Source organism: Oncorhynchus keta, chromosome 31, assembly GCF_023373465.1.
Source record: "Oncorhynchus keta strain PuntledgeMale-10-30-2019 chromosome 31, Oket_V2, whole genome shotgun sequence".
In the NCBI taxonomy this organism is placed as follows: Eukaryota; Metazoa; Chordata; class Actinopteri; order Salmoniformes; family Salmonidae; genus Oncorhynchus; species Oncorhynchus keta.
The window spans coordinates 6,619,970-6,638,776 of record NC_068451.1 but is presented as its reverse complement, the minus strand read 5'-3'; the positions used below and the strand labels follow the sequence as shown (position 1 = coordinate 6,638,776).

General features: G+C 41.5%; 1 protein-coding gene across 7 annotated transcripts in view; it reads left to right on the top strand.

Annotated features, from left to right (window-relative positions):
* LOC118364278 (thyroid hormone receptor-associated protein 3-like) overlaps positions 1–18,313 on the top strand; it is a 32,048-nt gene extending 13,735 nt beyond the window's left edge. The window contains exons 1-10 of one of the 7 annotated variants that reach the window (XM_035745687.2): positions 7,121–7,399; positions 8,479–9,408; positions 10,122–10,850; positions 11,231–11,403; positions 11,960–12,071; positions 12,479–12,563; positions 14,674–14,855; positions 15,224–15,416; positions 15,708–15,857; positions 16,071–18,313. In XM_035745687.2, the coding sequence (XP_035601580.1) occupies positions 7,383–7,399; positions 8,479–9,408; positions 10,122–10,850; positions 11,231–11,403; positions 11,960–12,071; positions 12,479–12,563; positions 14,674–14,855; positions 15,224–15,416; positions 15,708–15,857; positions 16,071–16,337 (2,838 nt within the window). In that variant the 5' untranslated portion in view covers positions 7,121–7,382 and the 3' untranslated portion in view covers positions 16,338–18,313. Of the gene's footprint in view, positions 1–7,120; positions 7,400–8,478; positions 9,409–10,121; positions 10,851–11,230; positions 11,404–11,959; positions 12,072–12,478; positions 12,564–14,673; positions 14,856–15,223; positions 15,417–15,707; positions 15,862–16,070 lie in introns of those variants that run through there. The other 6 variants (XM_052489377.1, XM_052489376.1, XM_035745684.2 and 3 more) reach the window with 6 other exon arrangements.
* The last annotated feature ends 494 nt before the right edge of the window (positions 18,314–18,807 follow it).

Here is an 18,807-nt window from a genome sequence, read left to right as displayed (position 1 = left end):
ACTAAAAAAGTACTTCAGAGTAACTGAATTTCAAAAAGTTTAAAAATAAAAGTCCCCCGACATAACAGTATAAAAGTGTCAACAACATACATTTTATTAATGATATTAATGATATATGAAAAAATGATTGTCTAAACATTAACAACAGTTGTTCATATTTAAGTGAAATATGCATTAAATTTGGGTTTTAAAACATGTTCCAAGGTCAAATAAATGCCCCCAATGCAAATCACTGTTTATGGAATTCATATTGGCTTATAGAGCAAGAACTTTTCTGGGTGCCGCAGTATTGTAGGGGGTACTCTGTAGGGTCTATAGAATGTACAGTACCAGTCAAAAGTTTGGACACAACTACTCATTCAAGGGTATTTCTTCATTTTTACTATGTTCTATATTGTTGAATTGTAGTGCATACATCAAAACTATGAAATAGCACGTGTTAAACAGCTTTGCACACTCTTGGCGTTCTCTCAACCAGTTTCATGAGAAATGCTTTTCCAACAGTCTTGAAGGAGTTCCCACATATGCTGACCACTTGTTGGATGTTTTTCCTTCACTCCTTGGTCCAACTCATCCCAAACCATCTCAATTGGGTTGAGGTCGGGTGATTTTGGAGGCCAGGTCATCTGATGCAGCACTCCATTACTCTCCTTCTTGGTCAAATAGCCCTTACACAGCCTAGAGGTGTGTTTTGGTTCATTGTCCTGTTGAAATACAAATAAAAATCTAATTGTATTTGTCACATGCACTGAATACAACAGTGAAATGCTTACTTACAAGCTTTTAACTAACAATGCAGTTTTAAGAAAAACATGTGTTAAGTAAAAAATAGATAAGTAAAAAATAAGAAATAAAAGTAACAAATAATTAAAGAGCAGCAGTAAAATAACAGTAGCAATGCTATATATAATGCAAATAATCTGGGTAGCCATTTGATTAGTTGTTCAGGAATATTATGGCTTGGGGGTAGAAGCTGTCGAGAAGCCTTTTGGACCTAGACTTGGCGCTCCGGTACCTCTTGCCGTGCGGTAGCAGAGAGAAGAGTATGACTAGGATGTATGGAGTCTTTTACAATTTCTAGGGCCTTCCCACTAAGCGCAAACCAGATGGGATAGCATATCACTGCAAGATGCTGTGGTAGCCATGCTGGTTAAGTGTGCCTTGAATTGTAAATAAATCACTGATAGTGTCACCAGCAAAGCACCCCCACACCATCACACCTCCTCTATGCTTTATGGTCGGAACAACACATGGAGGGATTATCAGTTCACCTACTCTGTCTCACAAAGAAACGGTGGTTGGAGCCAAAAATCTCAAATTTGTACTCATCAGGCCAAAGGACAGATTTCCACCGGTCTAATGTTCATTCATGTCTTAAAGTAATGAATGACTGTCGTTTTCCTTTGCTTATTTGAGCTAACATAATATGGACTTGGTCTTTTACCAAATAGGGCTATCTTCTGTATATCACCCATACCTTGTCACAACACAACTAATTGGCTCAGACGCATTAAAACCTGTTGGGGCAACCAGGGAACTCCATCCCCCCGTTCAGCTGAAAAGGTGGCGCAGGGAATTCAAAAATATTATTTAGAAATATTTAACTTTCACACATTAACAAGTCCAATACCTCAAATGAAAGATAAACACCTTGTTCATCTACCCATCATGTCAGATTTTTTTAATGTTTTACAGCGAAAACACAACATATATATATATATGTTAGACCACCACCAAACCAATGAAAAAACGCTGCCATTTTTTCCAGCCAAAGATAAAATCACAAAAGCAGGATTAGAAATAAAATGAATCACTAACCTCTTGAAAATCTTCATCAGATGACAGTCATATAACATGTTACACAATACATTTATGTTTTGTTCGATAATATGCATTTTTATATCCACAAATCTCGGTTTACATTTACGCCATGTTCAGAACTGTCTCCAAAATATCCGGAGGAATTATAGAAAGCTACGTCAGATAACAGAAATACTCATCATAAACTTTGACTAAAGATACATGTTCTACATATAATTAAAGATACACTGGTTCTTCATGCAACCGCTGTGTCAGATTTTTTTTTAAACATTACGGAAAAAGCCCAACATTGCAATAATCTGAGACGGCGCTCAGACGTAACCGCCATGTTGGAGTCAACAGAAATACGAAATTACAACATAAATATTCCCTTACCTTTGATGATCTTTCATCAGAATGTCGTGCAAGGAGTCCTAGTTCCACAATAAATCGTTGTTTTGTTCCATAATGTCCAATACTAGTGTCCAAGTAGCTGCATTTGCTATCACTTTCAGCTCACGTGCCCAAAAACTGACTGCTGATCCAAGATAACTCGCACGAAAACTTCCAAAAGATATATTCCAGGTCGAATAAACTGGTCAAACTAAGTAGAGAATCAATCTTCAGGATGTTATTATCATATATATCCAATAACGTTCCAACCGGATCATACGTTTTCATCTGGGGCCGAATGGAACAGCCGTAGCACCCACAGAGAAATGTGCCACAGCAAAATGGCATTCTGTTGCGACACTGACTACTTTCCCTCCCATTAGGTCAAAGTTCCCAGCAAATGCTCCATTACACTTTCTACTGAATGAGGACATCTAGTGGAAGGCGTAGGAAGTGCTTCCAGATCCATATCTTGTTGAGAAAGGAGGGGACGATGACGTCAAAGTTGCTCCAACTTTCAGAATTTCACTCCTTGTTTGGAAGATTGCCTGCCCTATGAGTTCTGTTATACTCACAGACATAATTCAAACAGTTTTAGAAACCTCAGAGTGTTTTCTAACCAATAGTAATAATAATATGCATATATTAGCAATCTAGGACAGAGTTTGATGCAGTTCACTATGGGCACGCAATTAATCCAAAGTGAAAATACTGCCCCCTATCCTCATGAAGGAAAGAAATTCCACAAATGAACTTTTAACAAGGCACACCTGTTAACTGAAATGCATTCCATGTGACTACCTCATGAAGCTGGTTGAGAGAATGTCAAGAGTGTGCAAAGCTGTCATCAAGGCAAAAAGTGGCTACATTGAAGAATCTCAAATAGAAAATGTATTTTGATTTGTTTAACACTTTTTTGGATACCACATGATGTTATTTCATAGTTTTGATGTCTTCACTATTATTCTACAATTTAGAAAATAGTAAATATAAAGAAAAACCCTTGAATGAGTTGGTGACTGTTACTGTATATATGGTGTCATTTCTTGGGGTTCTGAATAATATGAAGTGTTGCTGGCCATTTACTCCACCCATTCCATTGGCGGTCACAATACAAATCATTGTATATGGAATCATCACATGTGCGATGACTGCACTACGGAAAACCCTCTAACCAAACAACAGTGCAGGGCATGAGCACTGAATTACAGGGCAACTACACAAAAAAATGTACGTTTCTTAGATTTTTCACAGACCTCTAAACTCATCCCCTGATGTGGTTTGAGCATTGTTGTGGACACAGAAAATCTAAGGTTGTTGTTTTTCTATTAAAAAAGTGGGGGAAAAACTGAGGAAAAACTTGAAAATATTGAGGACATCTGAATCCTGGAAAAACTAAACTGAGAAAATGGAATTAGGTGAAAATTCTAACTGATTTTAAAAGGCCACACCAATGTTTTTTTGGCTGTGCGTGACTGCATTTTGTGGGAAGTTGAGGTCAGGTCCAATATAGGGAAATAAGTTGGGCCATCCTAGAAATGTTTTAGAATAATGTAATATATCAAGTTTTGCCGATGCTTTTAATATACTTACAGTCATGCTTGAATATGCTTGATATATTGCTTAAGTATGGGTGGCCCCGGGAATCGAAACCACTATCCTGGCATTGCAATGCTCTACCAAGATGCTTGACAGGGTTATAAATGCTTTGCGAAGCCTCAATTTAATATTATATATAAGGCGTTTATTAAGCTGTGCTTATGCCACCTTTTATAATGTACAGGTTTATGTCAAATATGACATTGGGGGTTATGTCACACAGCTATGCCACATTTATGAACCCTTCATAAGGCATGACATATAGTTATTGGGGGCGGCAGGGTAGCCTAGTGGTTAGAGCGTTGGACCGGAAGGTTGCAAGTTCAAACCCCCGAGCTGACAAGGTACAAATCTGTCGTTCTGACCCTGAACAAGGCAGTTAACCCACTGTTCCTAGGCCGTCATTGAAAATAAGAATTTGTTCTTAACTGACTGGCCTAGTTAAATAAAGGTTAAAAATAAATATATATATAGATTATTTGTAACACATTTATGTAGTGTTTATGAATGCTTTATGAAGCCTTTATAAGCTGCACGTTATTTAAAGCTGGAATAAGCGAAGGGTTTGATTTCTTGTTAAACATGGAAAGGGGGTCTTATAAAACGTCTACCAGAAAAAGTCATAAAAGGTATTAGAAATACATAAAAACACAATAATGTTGAAGACCCCTGCCAAATAATATCAACACTTAACATGTTTTCTGCCTTCAGTAAGTTTAATAAACATTGCCTTGGGCCTTTAAATTCTGTTACCAATATCCCACATACTCTAACTTTAAGATATTTTCTAATTTCTAATAAGAGGAGAGAGGATAATTAAAATTCGCAGAAATAACAAGTAAAGGTAGACCTATCAATGAGTTATAGTGTTTTTACTAATATACACTTTGTTTACGAATTATTAAGTGGATAAAACGTGTAATTCTGCGACCAAATCGGTAACAGAATTTCAGAAAGATCGGTAACAGAATTTCTGCTATTTTAATAGGCAAAAATGGGAAATCATAGTAGTCACAAACCACGGTTGGGTCACCTGCTACTGTCCTTCCTTCCACTGGAATATGGTTATGTTCAGCTGAGAACGGTTTCCTTTCTATTTCTGTCGTCAGGTGGTGGCAAGAGTGTGAAGAGTCGGACAACTCTCCCCTTCTCTCTCTCCTTCTCTACCTACAATTAATGTCACCTCTCACAGCTCTTACTGACATAAAAATCTACCCATGAGCCACCTCTCTTTCCATTTACTGTAACCAGCAGCATCCTCATCCTTCATTTGGCCCAGATCAGACCAAATCTGAACCAATCATAGATATCAATGTTACACAAAATTTGAAGGCATTACAGTACAGTAGAACACAGTAGAGTACAGTAAAGTAAAAGAAAAGCAGTGTATTGTTAGGTACTCGAGAATATGTGGAGTAGAGTTCAGTACAGTACACAGTAGACCACACTAGAGTGGAGTACACTATAATGTATTGTACTGAACTGTACACTTCCGAATAATGTTCTGAACTGAATTATACTTTACTTTACTAAATTCTACTCTACTTTAATATACTCTACTCTACTGAACTCGACTGTACTGCACTGAATTCTACTCTGCTGTACTCTACTATACTCTACTGAGCACTACTGTGCTGTGCTGTACTTTACTATACTCTACTGAGCTCTACTGTGCTGTACTTTACTATACTCTACTGAGCTCTACTGTGCTGTACTTTGATGTCCAAACTTGTGAAACATAGACGTCAATGACTGGTTCAGATTTGGTCCGGTCCGGACCGACCAAATAGGGGCTTGTTTGGTGGCGGAGCTCATTAAAAATAATATCCAAATATGCAAAGGAGGATACTGCATATTTCCACCTTTGTGTACCTATTCAGGATACATCACCATGAAGAGAATGACATTCATATCCATAGTTATGCATTTATGTGTAGGTCAGATCAGAGACCCATGATGAAATTCCTTTAAGGCAATTTTGTTAATGGGTGTAAATCCACTTCACTTAGTGTAGTTCAATAACCAAAATAGATTTTTTTCAAAGTCAATGTCACGTATACTCCCTCTCCAGCCTCTAGGTCATCAGGCTGCTGATTATCCTGCACACCTGTCACCATCGCCAAGCGCACCAGTGCCTCATGACACTCACCTGGACTCCATCACCTCCTTGATTATCTTCCCGATATCTGTCACTCCCCTTGGTTCTTTCCTCAGGTGTTATTGACTCTGTTTCATGTCGGTGCGTTGTTTGTGTTTAGTGTTGGTTGGTTGGTTTATTAATGAATTAAAACACTCACTCACTCACTCCCTGAACTTGCTTCCCGACGCACAGCGGACTCGTACAGTCAAGGTGTCATGTCATAGCTGACACCCCAGTCTTTCTGCAGCTGTCCATGGTGTTATATTTGAGTGTGCTTGGAAGGGGTTGCAGTGGTGCTGAAGCATACACTTTCTGATTTCCTGCCTCAACCCATGCATTTCCTGTGCTTTATGTTGAATTGGCACTCATATTAACTGCAGAGCGACAACAGCTTTCTGATGGACTTACCCAGGATCTAGTGCACTTTATACAAAGGAAATTGATGTGTCTGGGAAAGAGCTCTGGTGCTGTGATGGCACACTTGCCTCAGTGAGACTTGGTTCTTGGCTATTGTAACGAGTTCTCCCACTACTACACAGGCCTTTGACTTGCACCAGAAACATTTCAGAATGATTTGCATTACCCGCACCTCTCTGATTCGGGAGGTATCCCCTTTTCCCTTACTACGATATTGGCATTCCTTAATAGGCTACATGTTCAACATCTACCTAGTGCTTTTACTATGATGTGTAGCCCTAAATGGAAATGAATCTGTCATTCGGCTACAATGTTCATTTGCAAGGGAAACTAGTTTGAGTGTGACACCACCGGCCACTCTTGCTGCTGGCAGAATTGTTTTGTGGAGTCTGAAATGCATGGCAGCTCTTCTCCTTGGAGTGGCACTGCATGGCACTATTAAGCCATGGTCTTGAGTTCTATGAGTTCAGAAAAGAGATGGCTTGAACCTGCAAGTCAATGCTGGACCTGGATCGGCCTATCACTGTGTACAGTGTATGAAATGTAACCCTCTCGCAGTACAAGACGGCCCACGCACAAACATGACTTATTTTAGATGTAAGCATTCCATGAAATGTTCCTTCATCAAAAGTACTGCATTTACCCACAAATCTTTAGCATTTCAAGTGAAATTGAAATCCAATGTAAAGATAGCCTACATTGTTTGGTTTGAAAATGCTGTATTATGTAATATTAGGCCATTTCCATCACAAAACTGTGATTTTAGCTGTCCTAAATCCCTGTATATAGTAGCTGGCTGACTGAATTTCTCCTTTTAGCCTATGTTTCTGGGCAGACTGGCCAGCCAGAGTAATTGGCAAGCCGAGCCCAGTCCTTTTGCTTTGAAGGATTAGACTAGACATTTTTCCCATATGGCCCATGTGACCGCCTCTTTCCACTAGTGCTCAGCATAAGAGATGCCGAGTGTCTTGCTTTCAATGTGAGTGTGCAATGCTGCTCGGTGCACTACCTTCTCAACTCACTCTTTATTCCAATGACAAAACACACTGGGTGAGTAGTACCGCAGGGCTTTGTTGTTTACTTCAAAGGTTTCCAGATGCCTCTTACTTAGGCGTACTAGATTGTTCTGTCAATGGTGGTTTTCTTTTTCGATTTTGTGTGCTTTTAGTGATGTAATTGTAGGTATTTTTCTGTAATGCTGACTGTAGTTTGAATTTCTCCTTGATATTTGTGCAAGTTACCCATCTTTGCCTGTGTAGGGATATTGACTGCAGTGCAAAGCTGCTGAGCACTTTGAGATTTTTAATGACTTTTAACTCGTGTTATCAAAGGATTCTGACTATTTGCCAGGCTATGTATTGTTGGATCGTGCTGATATATGAGTAGTCTCCGATGTATCCTCTTTAAACGAGACTGTTTCCTTTACTGTAGCTAAGAGGACCATAGGTGTCAACTTCATTTTTAATACTTAGAGGCGATAGATTGTTTAGAAACTGGAGAAACTTCTTCTGTTATGCTTTACTGTCCATGGTGCTATGGAGCCACCATGTGGACTGGGTAGACCTCACAGCCATATTCTCTAGACGAATCTTGAAGTCTGTTTTTCTCCATTGCTTCCATTGTGCACCCATGTATTCCCACTTCCCAGCAGTTACATTTTAAGATGTGTTTTGCTATACCTCTGTTAATATATTTGTCAGATGCACACATATGTGTCACAGTGTGCCATGTACATGGGATTATGATGTACTTTACTGAAACAAAACAGCTAAGTACATGAGTATCTGTCACTTTTTCTTTTTTTCCCCCCTGTAACCAACAGGCACTTGATCATTTTTTAAGCTGTAGACCCCATGTGAACTGGAAACAAAATGTGTTGGCCTAGTTGTTTTGGAAGGTCTTGGAAGGAGGACAGCATCACTTTCTTAAGCAACACAAACAAATGTATTGCTCAGGCTATAAGGTTGTTTATAGTCTTGAGAAAAACAGCATTGCACACCTATTCCTCAAAGTACTTTTTTCTAATGATATTTATACAATGGAAGGTGTAATCAGTCATCTTCTCTTCGTCTTCCCTCCCTTTCATCTCTGTATCCCTTCTGCCTTCTCTCTTTCTCCCACTTTCAAAGCTCTAGGTCCCGCACTCGCTCGCGCTCCAGATCTCATTCTCCATCCCACAATAACCGAGAGCGGAACTACCCGAGGGAGTACCAGAATAATAACCGCGAGTTCCGGGGCTACCACCGAGGCTTCCGGAGGCCTTACTACTTCAGAGGCCGAGGGCGTGGCTACTTCCCACGGGGACGCTTCCAGAGGGGTGGTGGAGGCGGCTATAACAACTACCGCCCCAATAACTGGCAGAACTACAGGCAGCACCCCCAACAGCAGCAACAGCAACAACAGCAGCAGCAACAACCCCACAGCCCGAGACGGGGACGATCCCGTACCCCTAAAAAGCGCTCTGGTAGCCCTCATTCCCACAGCCACTCCAAGTACTCGGACCGCTCTTCCTCGCCCCGATCCCGGCGCTCCAACCACTCCTCTTCCTCACATTCCTCCTCTCCCACACGCAGGTCGGGATCTGGGTCGGCTACGCAGAACTCTAAGGATGTCAAGGAGGAGCGTTCTGCCTCCAAGGAGGTCCAGAAGAAAGGAGTAGGAGGAGGAGGACATGGTGAGCCTGTGGAGATCACAGGGGGGTCTGCAGGGCCTGATGGGGGCGCCAGTGGGGACAGGCCCAAGGCTAACTGGCAGGGCGTGACGGATCACAGCAACAGCACCAGCCCCAAGGGGTCAAGTCCTCAGGTGCGCTCAGCTGTTATCATTGGTCAGGGCGCTCCAGCTTCGACCCTGTCTAGTCCCTCTCCTAAAAACACTAATGCTAATGGCCCCAATTCCAATGGTGCCCCCTCATGGCAGATTCAGACAGTGGGCAGTTCACCTTCCACCAAAAGCCCTTCTCAGAAAAGCCCCACACCTGTGTTCTCTGGCTTTGGCTTCTTCTCTAAAGACGACAACCTGGCAGGAGATAAAGCAGCTATCTCTTCAGTGTTCAAAAGGTAATACAATTATTTGTCTCCTTTTCTCTTTGCCACTTATGAAATATCTTTAGAAGTGAAAGGTTAACACACACACTACCACGTTTTTCTCATTTTTGGTGCAAGAATTTACTGCCCCCAAGTTCACGTTGTAGCACATGATTATTGTCAACATTTTGGACAAATACCCTTTTCATGGCTTGGAAATATCTGTCATATTTATTGACACCTTTCATTTAGTGAGGTTAGTAGATAGTTGTAATGTGGGTCTTTAAAAAAAAATGTATTTAGAATTCATGGTTCTTTCCCAATGCGTCATGCACCATAGAATAATTTGTCCCTGGTATTTGTTCTTGGCCCTAAGCCCTTGGGGAAGTGGTGGTCGTCGTCATAGCATGCTGAAACAGGAGTTTGTAAGTTGAGAAGGCATTACAGGCCCTTGGGAGTTTTGAGATGTGTGTGTTTTCTTGGCCAGTCAACGCTGCACTTAACCATGACAAATCCCTCATGGCTTGGGCCTTTGAAGAAGGGAGGTCTTTTGCTGGCCGTCATATTCTATGTTTATAACTTTATCCTCCATTACCCTAAGTCTTCCATTTTTACCTACACCATTGACAAGCATCCTTATTTATTTCGCATGGTTTTGTAATGAAGTTGCAGGGCACTCACCTGAACTGTTGTTCAAGATGCATTTAAACACAGTTGTTTCTCTTTCTCTCTTCGCCATTGTCTAGGTTCTTGGAAGAGCACAATCATAAGAAAACGCAGTCCAGTTGGGAGAATGGCAGAGAGATGAAAACCAATGGTGAGGATGTGGAGCGGGAGAAAGGGAATGGCATGAAGGCCTCTGGGGGCATCTTTGACAGAGAGCCCGACAAAGGGGAGAACGAGAAGTACAAGGAAGACTTTGACGATGAGGGGAATGTGTCGTTGAACCGCTTGTTGAAAGCCTCCCCTTTCTTTTCCTGCGGTGGCGAGGAAGAGGAGTTGATACCCAAGCCCCATCCCAAGGTGCTCCGCAAAGAGCATGACCGGGAGGACGATGAGTCGCCCAAGCCAAAGAGCAAAGTCACCCTCTCGGCCCGCGAGCTATTTGAGGAGCGCTTCGGCAAGTGGGAGGACCTGGCCTACTTGCAGGTGGCTGCCAAAGATGATGATCTTGATGCCATGGCGGAGGAGATTTACCGCAGCCGGAAGCAGGAGAAGGCTGCGGCCATAGCTGCGGCCCTGGCCAAGAGAGAGGCCATAGCGGGCATGATCAGAGGCTTCTCCCCGGAGAACGTCAGCAAAGACAGGAGGAAGGAGAAAGCTGCCTCCAGCCCGTCCCCCACACCCGCACCACGGAGGAACTCTGACCGAGAGATGTTCATGGTCAGGGGGGAGGACTCTCCCCCAAGGGCCTCTGAGAAAAGAGGAGCGGAGTTCAGTGTCAGAATGGATTCTCTCAGAGATGACGTGGCAAGGTAAGCAGTATGCACCATCACGACATAGATTCACACAGAGGACTCTGATGCCTTAACGCCTTGGATAGGTTTCAATCTCCATTAGCAGGAAGTCATGAATCATGAGACACACTCTTTGGCTCAGGCCTGGGCCATGTTTTATAGCCTCTTTGAGTCATAGTTCTATGAAACCATGAGCTTTATCAAAATGAATAAAGATGTGTGCTATGACAATTGAGATAATGAAATGACCCCTCCAGATTAAATATTTCAGGTGTCGTTTATAAAAGTCTCATGAGAAAGATCCCATTCTCTTTGTTCTCTGTTTATTTTCCGGCATAAAGGGCAAAGGTGAAACATCAAATGACATTTTTGTTGTTGTTGTTTTGTCTCTTCCCCAGCTCCTCTGGTGTTATGGTTGGTGAGCGACGGTTATCACGGGATCTTGTGCATCCTACTAAAAAGGAGCAGGAGTTTCGCTCTTTCTTCCAGCACATTCAGGCCACACAGTTACAAAGGAGTCCCTCAGAGCTGTTTGCACAGCACATTGTCACCATTGTCCACTACATAAAAGGTGACTGACCTCTCTCACCCCTGATCCTTTGCAACTGACCAGTCTCTCTGCTAGCTGGGCTTTAACACAGGTGCAAGTTAAGGTGCAATTGCGATATCAAAAGGTTTATATAGCCTATACAGTATATCATTAAATAGGTCAATCTGAAAAGGGTTACCAAATGCTTGTGAAATAGCTTGGCCAGTATGCCTATCTAGCCCTGCAATCCTGTGTGGGAATGATTATGGAGAAATATTGCTGTTCACCAAAAAAACATGGAGTGGTTTTTCAGGCACAAATGTTATCTAAAGGAATTTGGTTTCGAGAAGTTTTCCAAAAATGTTCTTCATTGCTATGAAACATTTGCATGGGTATTGTACCGTTTATGATACTATGAGGCTAATAAACGCACATTAAAATATATATATAACCTTTGATACAGCTGAAAATATTGTTTATATGGTCACAAGCTAACACTGTGTGTAACTTATGAATTTAAAGTAATAAAAAAGTGCATTGGCACAGCATGTACTGTCATATCTGTTGTGTAACAAGTTGTGGTTCCTGTTGATTACAGCACAGCACTTTCCATCCAACGGAATTACTCTAAATGAGCGATTTGCCATGTACCAAAGAAGAGCTGCACAAAAGGAAATGATGAAGCCAAGAAAGAGCCCAGAGATACACAGGTAGAGTCTCCATTCTGAGTGACCATCTCACCTTCAGTGTGCTGTGGCATCACCTTTTGTTTATCAAAGCTTGCAAAGGTATTTGTCTTGCCTTTTGTCAATCGGTGCACGTTCACTGGTGGTCTTGTTTGCTATGTGATATCCTGGAGTCATCCGGGTCTATACATTGCTCGTAGACAATTCATTTTAGTCCTCATCTGATCATCACTGAAAATAAGAATAATTCCTTGCAGTCATTTCAGTACTCACCTGAGCAGCACAGACGTGAAACTAAGAGTAATTCTTGGCAGTCATTTCAGTCCTCATCTGAAGAGCACTGACCTAAAAATGTTTTAGAGTAATCTTGCTTATGTTGTATTTGCCACCTGAGCTGTGGCAAAGTTAGACATTGTGTTTCTCTCTTGCAGGATAATTGATGTTTCTCTCGGTGCTTTTAAGAAACACTCTCACCTGTTTGAGGGGATGAAAAGCTCCGGGGATGGCAGTTACAAGGTGACTGAACATTTTGAAATATGAAGTATTTTGGGAAAACTGACAAAAACAACAGCGAGCGAGCGAGCGAGCCATCCACCTTTAGACTGCGTTCTCCGTCTAAGCCTGTGCTTGTCTTTGAAGGGAGATGCATAACGTCTAAAAGCAAAGCAAATGCAAAACGAGGCACATTCAATTTGTTGTGTGTTATATACTCCCCCTCCACGTATGATGATTTGGTTATACTGTGGGTACAAGCCTGCCTGAGGCCATTGAGTCGAAAAACATGAGGGGTCAGAAATGGAAACGGCCAATTGCTCCTGTGTCCAAGCCATTCAAAGGACTCTAAAACAAATGTCATAGTAAGTATTATTCTTCAACAAATAAGGGGAAATATAGTCAAAAGCAAAAACCTGTTGTACTTGTAGAGTGCTTATACAGTCTCTAGGCCTAGTTACTTGATGACATCTGACTGAGACCATTTTGCGGTATGGCTACATTGAACTCTCTTCAAAACGGAAACATTTTAGGGGAATGAAACCGTGTGAAAGTCAATGAACTCAGCTCCTCCAGGAGTTTGAAACCGCATTATGTTCAGTTGTGTTGCAGAGGTTCAACATTGTGTTGTGCAGACCTGGGAAAGGACACCGAACAAAAATATAAACGCAACATGCAACACTTTTGTAGATTTTACTGAGTTATAGTTCATATAAGGAAATCAGTCAATTGAAATAAATGAATTAGGCCCAAATGTACGAATTTCACATGACAGGGAATACAGATATGCATCTGTTGGTCACAGATATACTATACATACAGAATAACTGATCGTCAGGAGCTTAATGAAATGGGTTTCCAGGGAAGAACTGGGACATTTTCAGCTTCCGGGAATTGTGTACGGATTATGTTGAAACGTGAGGTGATGGTGGCGGATGAATTGTACGACAATGGGCCTCAGGATCTCGTCACGGTATCTCTGTGCATTCAAATTGCCATCAATAAAATGCAGTCGTGTTTGTTGTCTGTAGCTTATTCCTGCCCATACCATAACCCCACCATCACCATGCGGCACTCTGTTCACAACATTGACATCAGCAAACAGCTCGTACACATGACGCCTTTACATGCCTTTTGCCATCTGCCCGGTACAGTTGAAACCAGGATTAATCTGTGAAGAGCACAATTCTCCAGCTTGTCAGTGGCAATATGAATATATTCCCTCTGAAGTCGGTTACGACGCCGAATTGCAGTCAGGTCAAGACCCTGGTGAGGACGACAAGCATACAGATGAGCTTCCCTGAGATGTTTTCTGACAGTTTGTGCAGACATTCTTTGGTTGTGCAAACCCACAGTTTCATCTGCTGTCCGGGTGGCAGGTCTCAAACGATCTCGCAGGTGAAGAAGCCGAATGTGGAAGTCCTCTGGGCTGCCGTGGTTACACGTGGTCTGCGGTTGTGAGGCCGGTTGGATGTACTCTAACACGACATTGGAGACGGCTTATGGTAGAGAAATGAACATTCATTTTCTGGCAATAGTGAACATTCACTTTCTGGCAATAGCTATGGTGGACATTCCTGCTGTCAGCATGCCAATTGCACACCCTCAAAACTTGAGACATCTGTGGCTTTGTGTTGTGTGACAAAACTGCACATTTTAGAGTGGCCTTTCATTGTCCCCTGCACAAGTGTACATGTGTAATGATCATGCTATTTAATCAACTTCTTGATATGCCACACCTGTCAGGTGGATGGATTATCTTGGAAAAGGAGAAATGCTCACTAACATGGATGTAAACACGTGTGCAAAACATTGGAAAGAAATATGTTTTTTGTACGTATACAAGATTTCTGGGATATTTTATTTCAGCACATGAAACATGTTGCGTTTTGATTTGTGTTCAGTGTAGTTCCAGAATGGTCTGTTTTCACTTATGCCGGTCAAATGTTACACAGCAGCCGTTAAACGGGCCGTTCCCAGAGTTTGTTGGTTAGTTATGGTCTTGTAACAGTTCTCCCGGCCCCTCGCATGCAGTGTGCAAACAAGACTGATTGCAGACTGACGGCACATCTCAATGCTAACCCATAGCATGTCCATATGTCTTTGTGTTCTTTTTATTATTTTTCCTGCACAGGACGAAGGTAAAAAAATGAAGGGTGACTCAATGGACCTTCGTCTGGATATTGAGCGCCGTAAAAAATATTCTACCCGGGAGAGAGATTATAAACAGGACGGGGGGAGAGATTCAGGAGACTCCCCAGAGGCTAGCATGGAGAGGTCCGCTGAGAAATCCTCCAAGCACCACAAGAAGTCCAAGTATGTTCAACCAACTCACACTCTATAGCAGTGGTTCTCAAACTTCTCATCGGGGCCCCCAACAGTTCCATGTATTTTATTTATTACATGGCTAGCACACCTGATTCAACTTGTCAACTAATTATCACGCCTTTGACAATGTGAATCGGGTGAGTTAGTTCAGAGCTACAGCAAAATTGTGAAAGGTCTGATGGTCCCTGAGAGTTTTTAGAACCACTTCTCTATCACAAGCATCACAATCACTTTACTTTACCACATTTACTTTACAAGTCATGTACATATCTGCAACTAGCCAGGGTCTTACAAGACAAGCAATGGAGCTAACAATGAACTGACTTTTAAAGTTATTTTGGTCCCTCAACCTTAAGCTCTTCCTCCAGGAAAAACAAGAAGAAGCAATCTCGCTCTCGCTCCTCCTCTTCATCTGCCGAATCTCACAGGGGAGGAGACTATCCCCACAAGGAGCCTGAGCTCAAAGACGAGGGCTTTAACAAGGCCAGGCTGGGGCCTCGGGGGGACTATGGCAGCCCCATGGAGAGGGGACGAGGACGCGGAGGCTTTGTAAGTTTGCTCATGGACGTGCACTCATATTAATTTTGGAAAGTAAAGGATCTGATAAAGAATAGAATCATCAAGAGAACAAGACAAAGTACCACCACAACTAACCTGAAAAGAAAACCCCATTTGAAATCGAAAAAATATGCCATGATTAGCAGTTTATTTTCTTCTTTGGCTTTGCACTTGGAAAGATTTTTCTGGGAAATCAAACTCATGGATAGTTATTTTAATTTGTGCAATAATTGTCTTCTTGTTTGTGTGATCTGGGTTCTCTGTGTTTGACTCATGTTGCAGCAATTTAGAATAAGAGGAAGGTGCTGGAACAGGGGAAATTACCAGGAAAACAATGCCAACGGTAATCCCCCTAACATGGGCATACCAGTTCACCCCAAGAATGAGGACTGGGACCCGGAGTACACCCCCAAGAGCCGAAAATACTACTTGGTAGGTTTGTACCCATGCCATTATAAATATATCTTTGTTTCCCCTTGCCTATATATACAATTCCATACTCAAATTAATTCATTACTCAAACCAAATCGGTGAATTCACCAAATTCACAGCTCCTTTGAACTTGCTAATAATGGTACTACCTTCAAGCTCACTTCAAGATATTAACTCTTTCTGTCTTTTCCTGTCTTTCCATTTCTCCTTCAGCATGATGACAGGGAGGGCGAGAGGAAGTGGGTGGACAACCGAGGACGGGGGAACTTCCTGCGTGGCAGCAGGGGCCGTTTCATTATCCGGAAGGCCAGCGTTGGCCCACCCAACAACCACACCAACAACAACAGCAGCCCCAAGTTGACACATGACAAGTTCCAGGTCAACAGGGGGGAGGAGGAGGGCGAGCCCCAGGAGGAGGAAACGGAGAAGGACCACAAAGACCAGGAGAAGTCTGAAGACATGGAAAACACTGAGCAGTGAGGGAGCTCAGGGAGAGTGAAACATTGTACCAACGCAGTGGCAATGTTCTATTGTCTCAAGTCATCTGGGTCGTGTTCAGATGGATGAAAACAGACTGAAACAGGGGAGGAAAGGACTACCTGGACTTGTCCAGTAACGAACACTGTCCAATAAGAAACTACCTGGACTTATCCAATAAGAAAAGACCCTGCTCTCAGCCTTTATCCATCAAATGGCCGGACTTTGGGGAGAGTTGCCCGTGCACAAATACACACATTAGGAATCAATCAGGACTCTCTTTGACACAATATCTTTACGCAACATTATGTTATACTTTTGTCAGGGTATAGCTAACTTGTGTTTTATCTGCTTATAGTAGAAACACTGTTAGACAGTGAACTGCTGTGTTGGAATAGGAAATATACATAACCAACCTCTGCGCTTGATAGGTTAGCACTATGAACACTGCATTGTGGGGTGTTATGCCTCTTAGTACAGGGCTGATGCAACATTGCATAACACTTTTTTTATATCTTGTTGCGAGAATGTCACACCTTTTTGCAGAGCATGACAAGAGGATATTTTTGTGCCATAGATTTGTTCAAATATGTCAGACAGATATATTTATCTAATTAAATTACTTTTGAGGCCAAACCGATTAATACTAGAAGATAAACAGTTTATTTATTTATTATATAGTAGTGATAAATCATACACTATTATACAGTAGATATATTTTTAGACTAGTTTAGCCATCAACCTCAGAAAATGCAGTATGCTGTTTTAGGTTTCAACAATGTAACCTATGGATTAAAATACGTAACCTGCATGTTCAACTACGTGACATACGTAGTTGTTTTCAAATTCAACTACGTAACATTCAACTTTGTAGCCTGGTAGAATCTAAAAACATGCTAAAGTACAGCAAGAGGCAATCGAATCCCCTTTTTACATGACAACTGGGCCAGTTCCTAATGGTCTATATGGTTTAGATCGTATGGTTTATAGTGGTCTTGCTAGTCCAGCATCTTGCAAATGACCCCTCTGACAATGGGACCAAATCGGGTCAAAGGTTCTATTCTACAGACCTGCATTGTGGAGTGAAACAAGAGGCTCAGCAGTGGTGGAAAAAGTACCCAATCGTCATACTTGAGTAAAAGTAAAGATACCTTAATAGAAAATGACTCAAGTAAAAGTTGAGTCTCCCAGTAAAATTCTACTTGAGTGCGTGAATTGGGCCATTTTCCTGTCCTGCTAAGCATTCAAATGTAAAGAGTACTTTTGGGTGTCAGGGAAAATGTGTGGAGTAAAAAGTACATTGTTTTCTTTAGGAATGTAGTGAAGTCAAAATTATAAATAGTAAAGTACAGATACCCCAAAAAACAAATACAAATACTTTAAAGTACTACCTAAATACTTTACACCACTGGCAAACAGAGACTGTTAAATAACATGAATTGGCATACCCTGTCTGCAAAGTCACAATAGGCTACCTGGATGTTTGTTATCATGTCTAGTTTGTTCAGAATCCTGTATTGGATTGTTATATCTTGTACATTTCAGAACTGTTAACTTGGTCTTGGGTTGGGTGTGTACTACTTATTAATGTCTCACCATTGGAAGTCTGTGCCTCAGAAATACCTGTGCAAAGTCATTCAACTTTTGATTAGACGACACAATTTGTAATCATTTGTAGTAATTAAAGCTTCCTTTGTATATTAAGAAAAATTGGTGATTGGTTAGATCATGGCACACTCAATGCTTTGATGTGATAGGTTTTCTTCATTGAATGGGGACTTTCCCCCTTGTGTAACGTCTATGTTAAGTTTGGATTGCAGAGTAGACTGTGTGGGGTGCACTCTTTAATGTGCATGATACATTTTGTGGTTGACACATTCATGTTCAATTCTATGTGGTTGGGGGCAATAACTTTTTTAAATGGTTCCTGTAGCTAATGTTTTTCAGATGTAAATTAAAAAGAACTTTGGTTAATTTAACATCTGTTAAATGTACTTCTGTGTTGCTTATTTTATGTATCTTTATTCAATAAGGAGTTGAAAATCTAACATTTACATTATTGACACCTGTCTATTGTACTGGAAAGGTAAGGTTGTAAGAGCCACGCAGTACATGCACTAGACACAAAAGACATAAAAGTGCAGAGATGTATAAGTCGTTATACTCACTTTCATTATTGCATTCTGTGTATAGGGAAGAGAAGTGGTGAAAGCTTTGATTTTACAGATGTAGGATCTTAATTCGATCCCTCTTTTTGTCGCTGAGAATTTTCCTGCGCTGCAGATAAGCTTCATCATTTCCATAAATTCACTGAAACCCCACTCTAAAACACAGTTGGCACTCCAGTTTCCTGTTCACCTCATTTAACACCTGATTTACATGACATACATAGCACGCGGTGGGCCTTTTCTCTTTTACTCTATTGTTCCTCAAGCAGCTGTTGACATCCACAGATTCCCATCAAACCAACTCC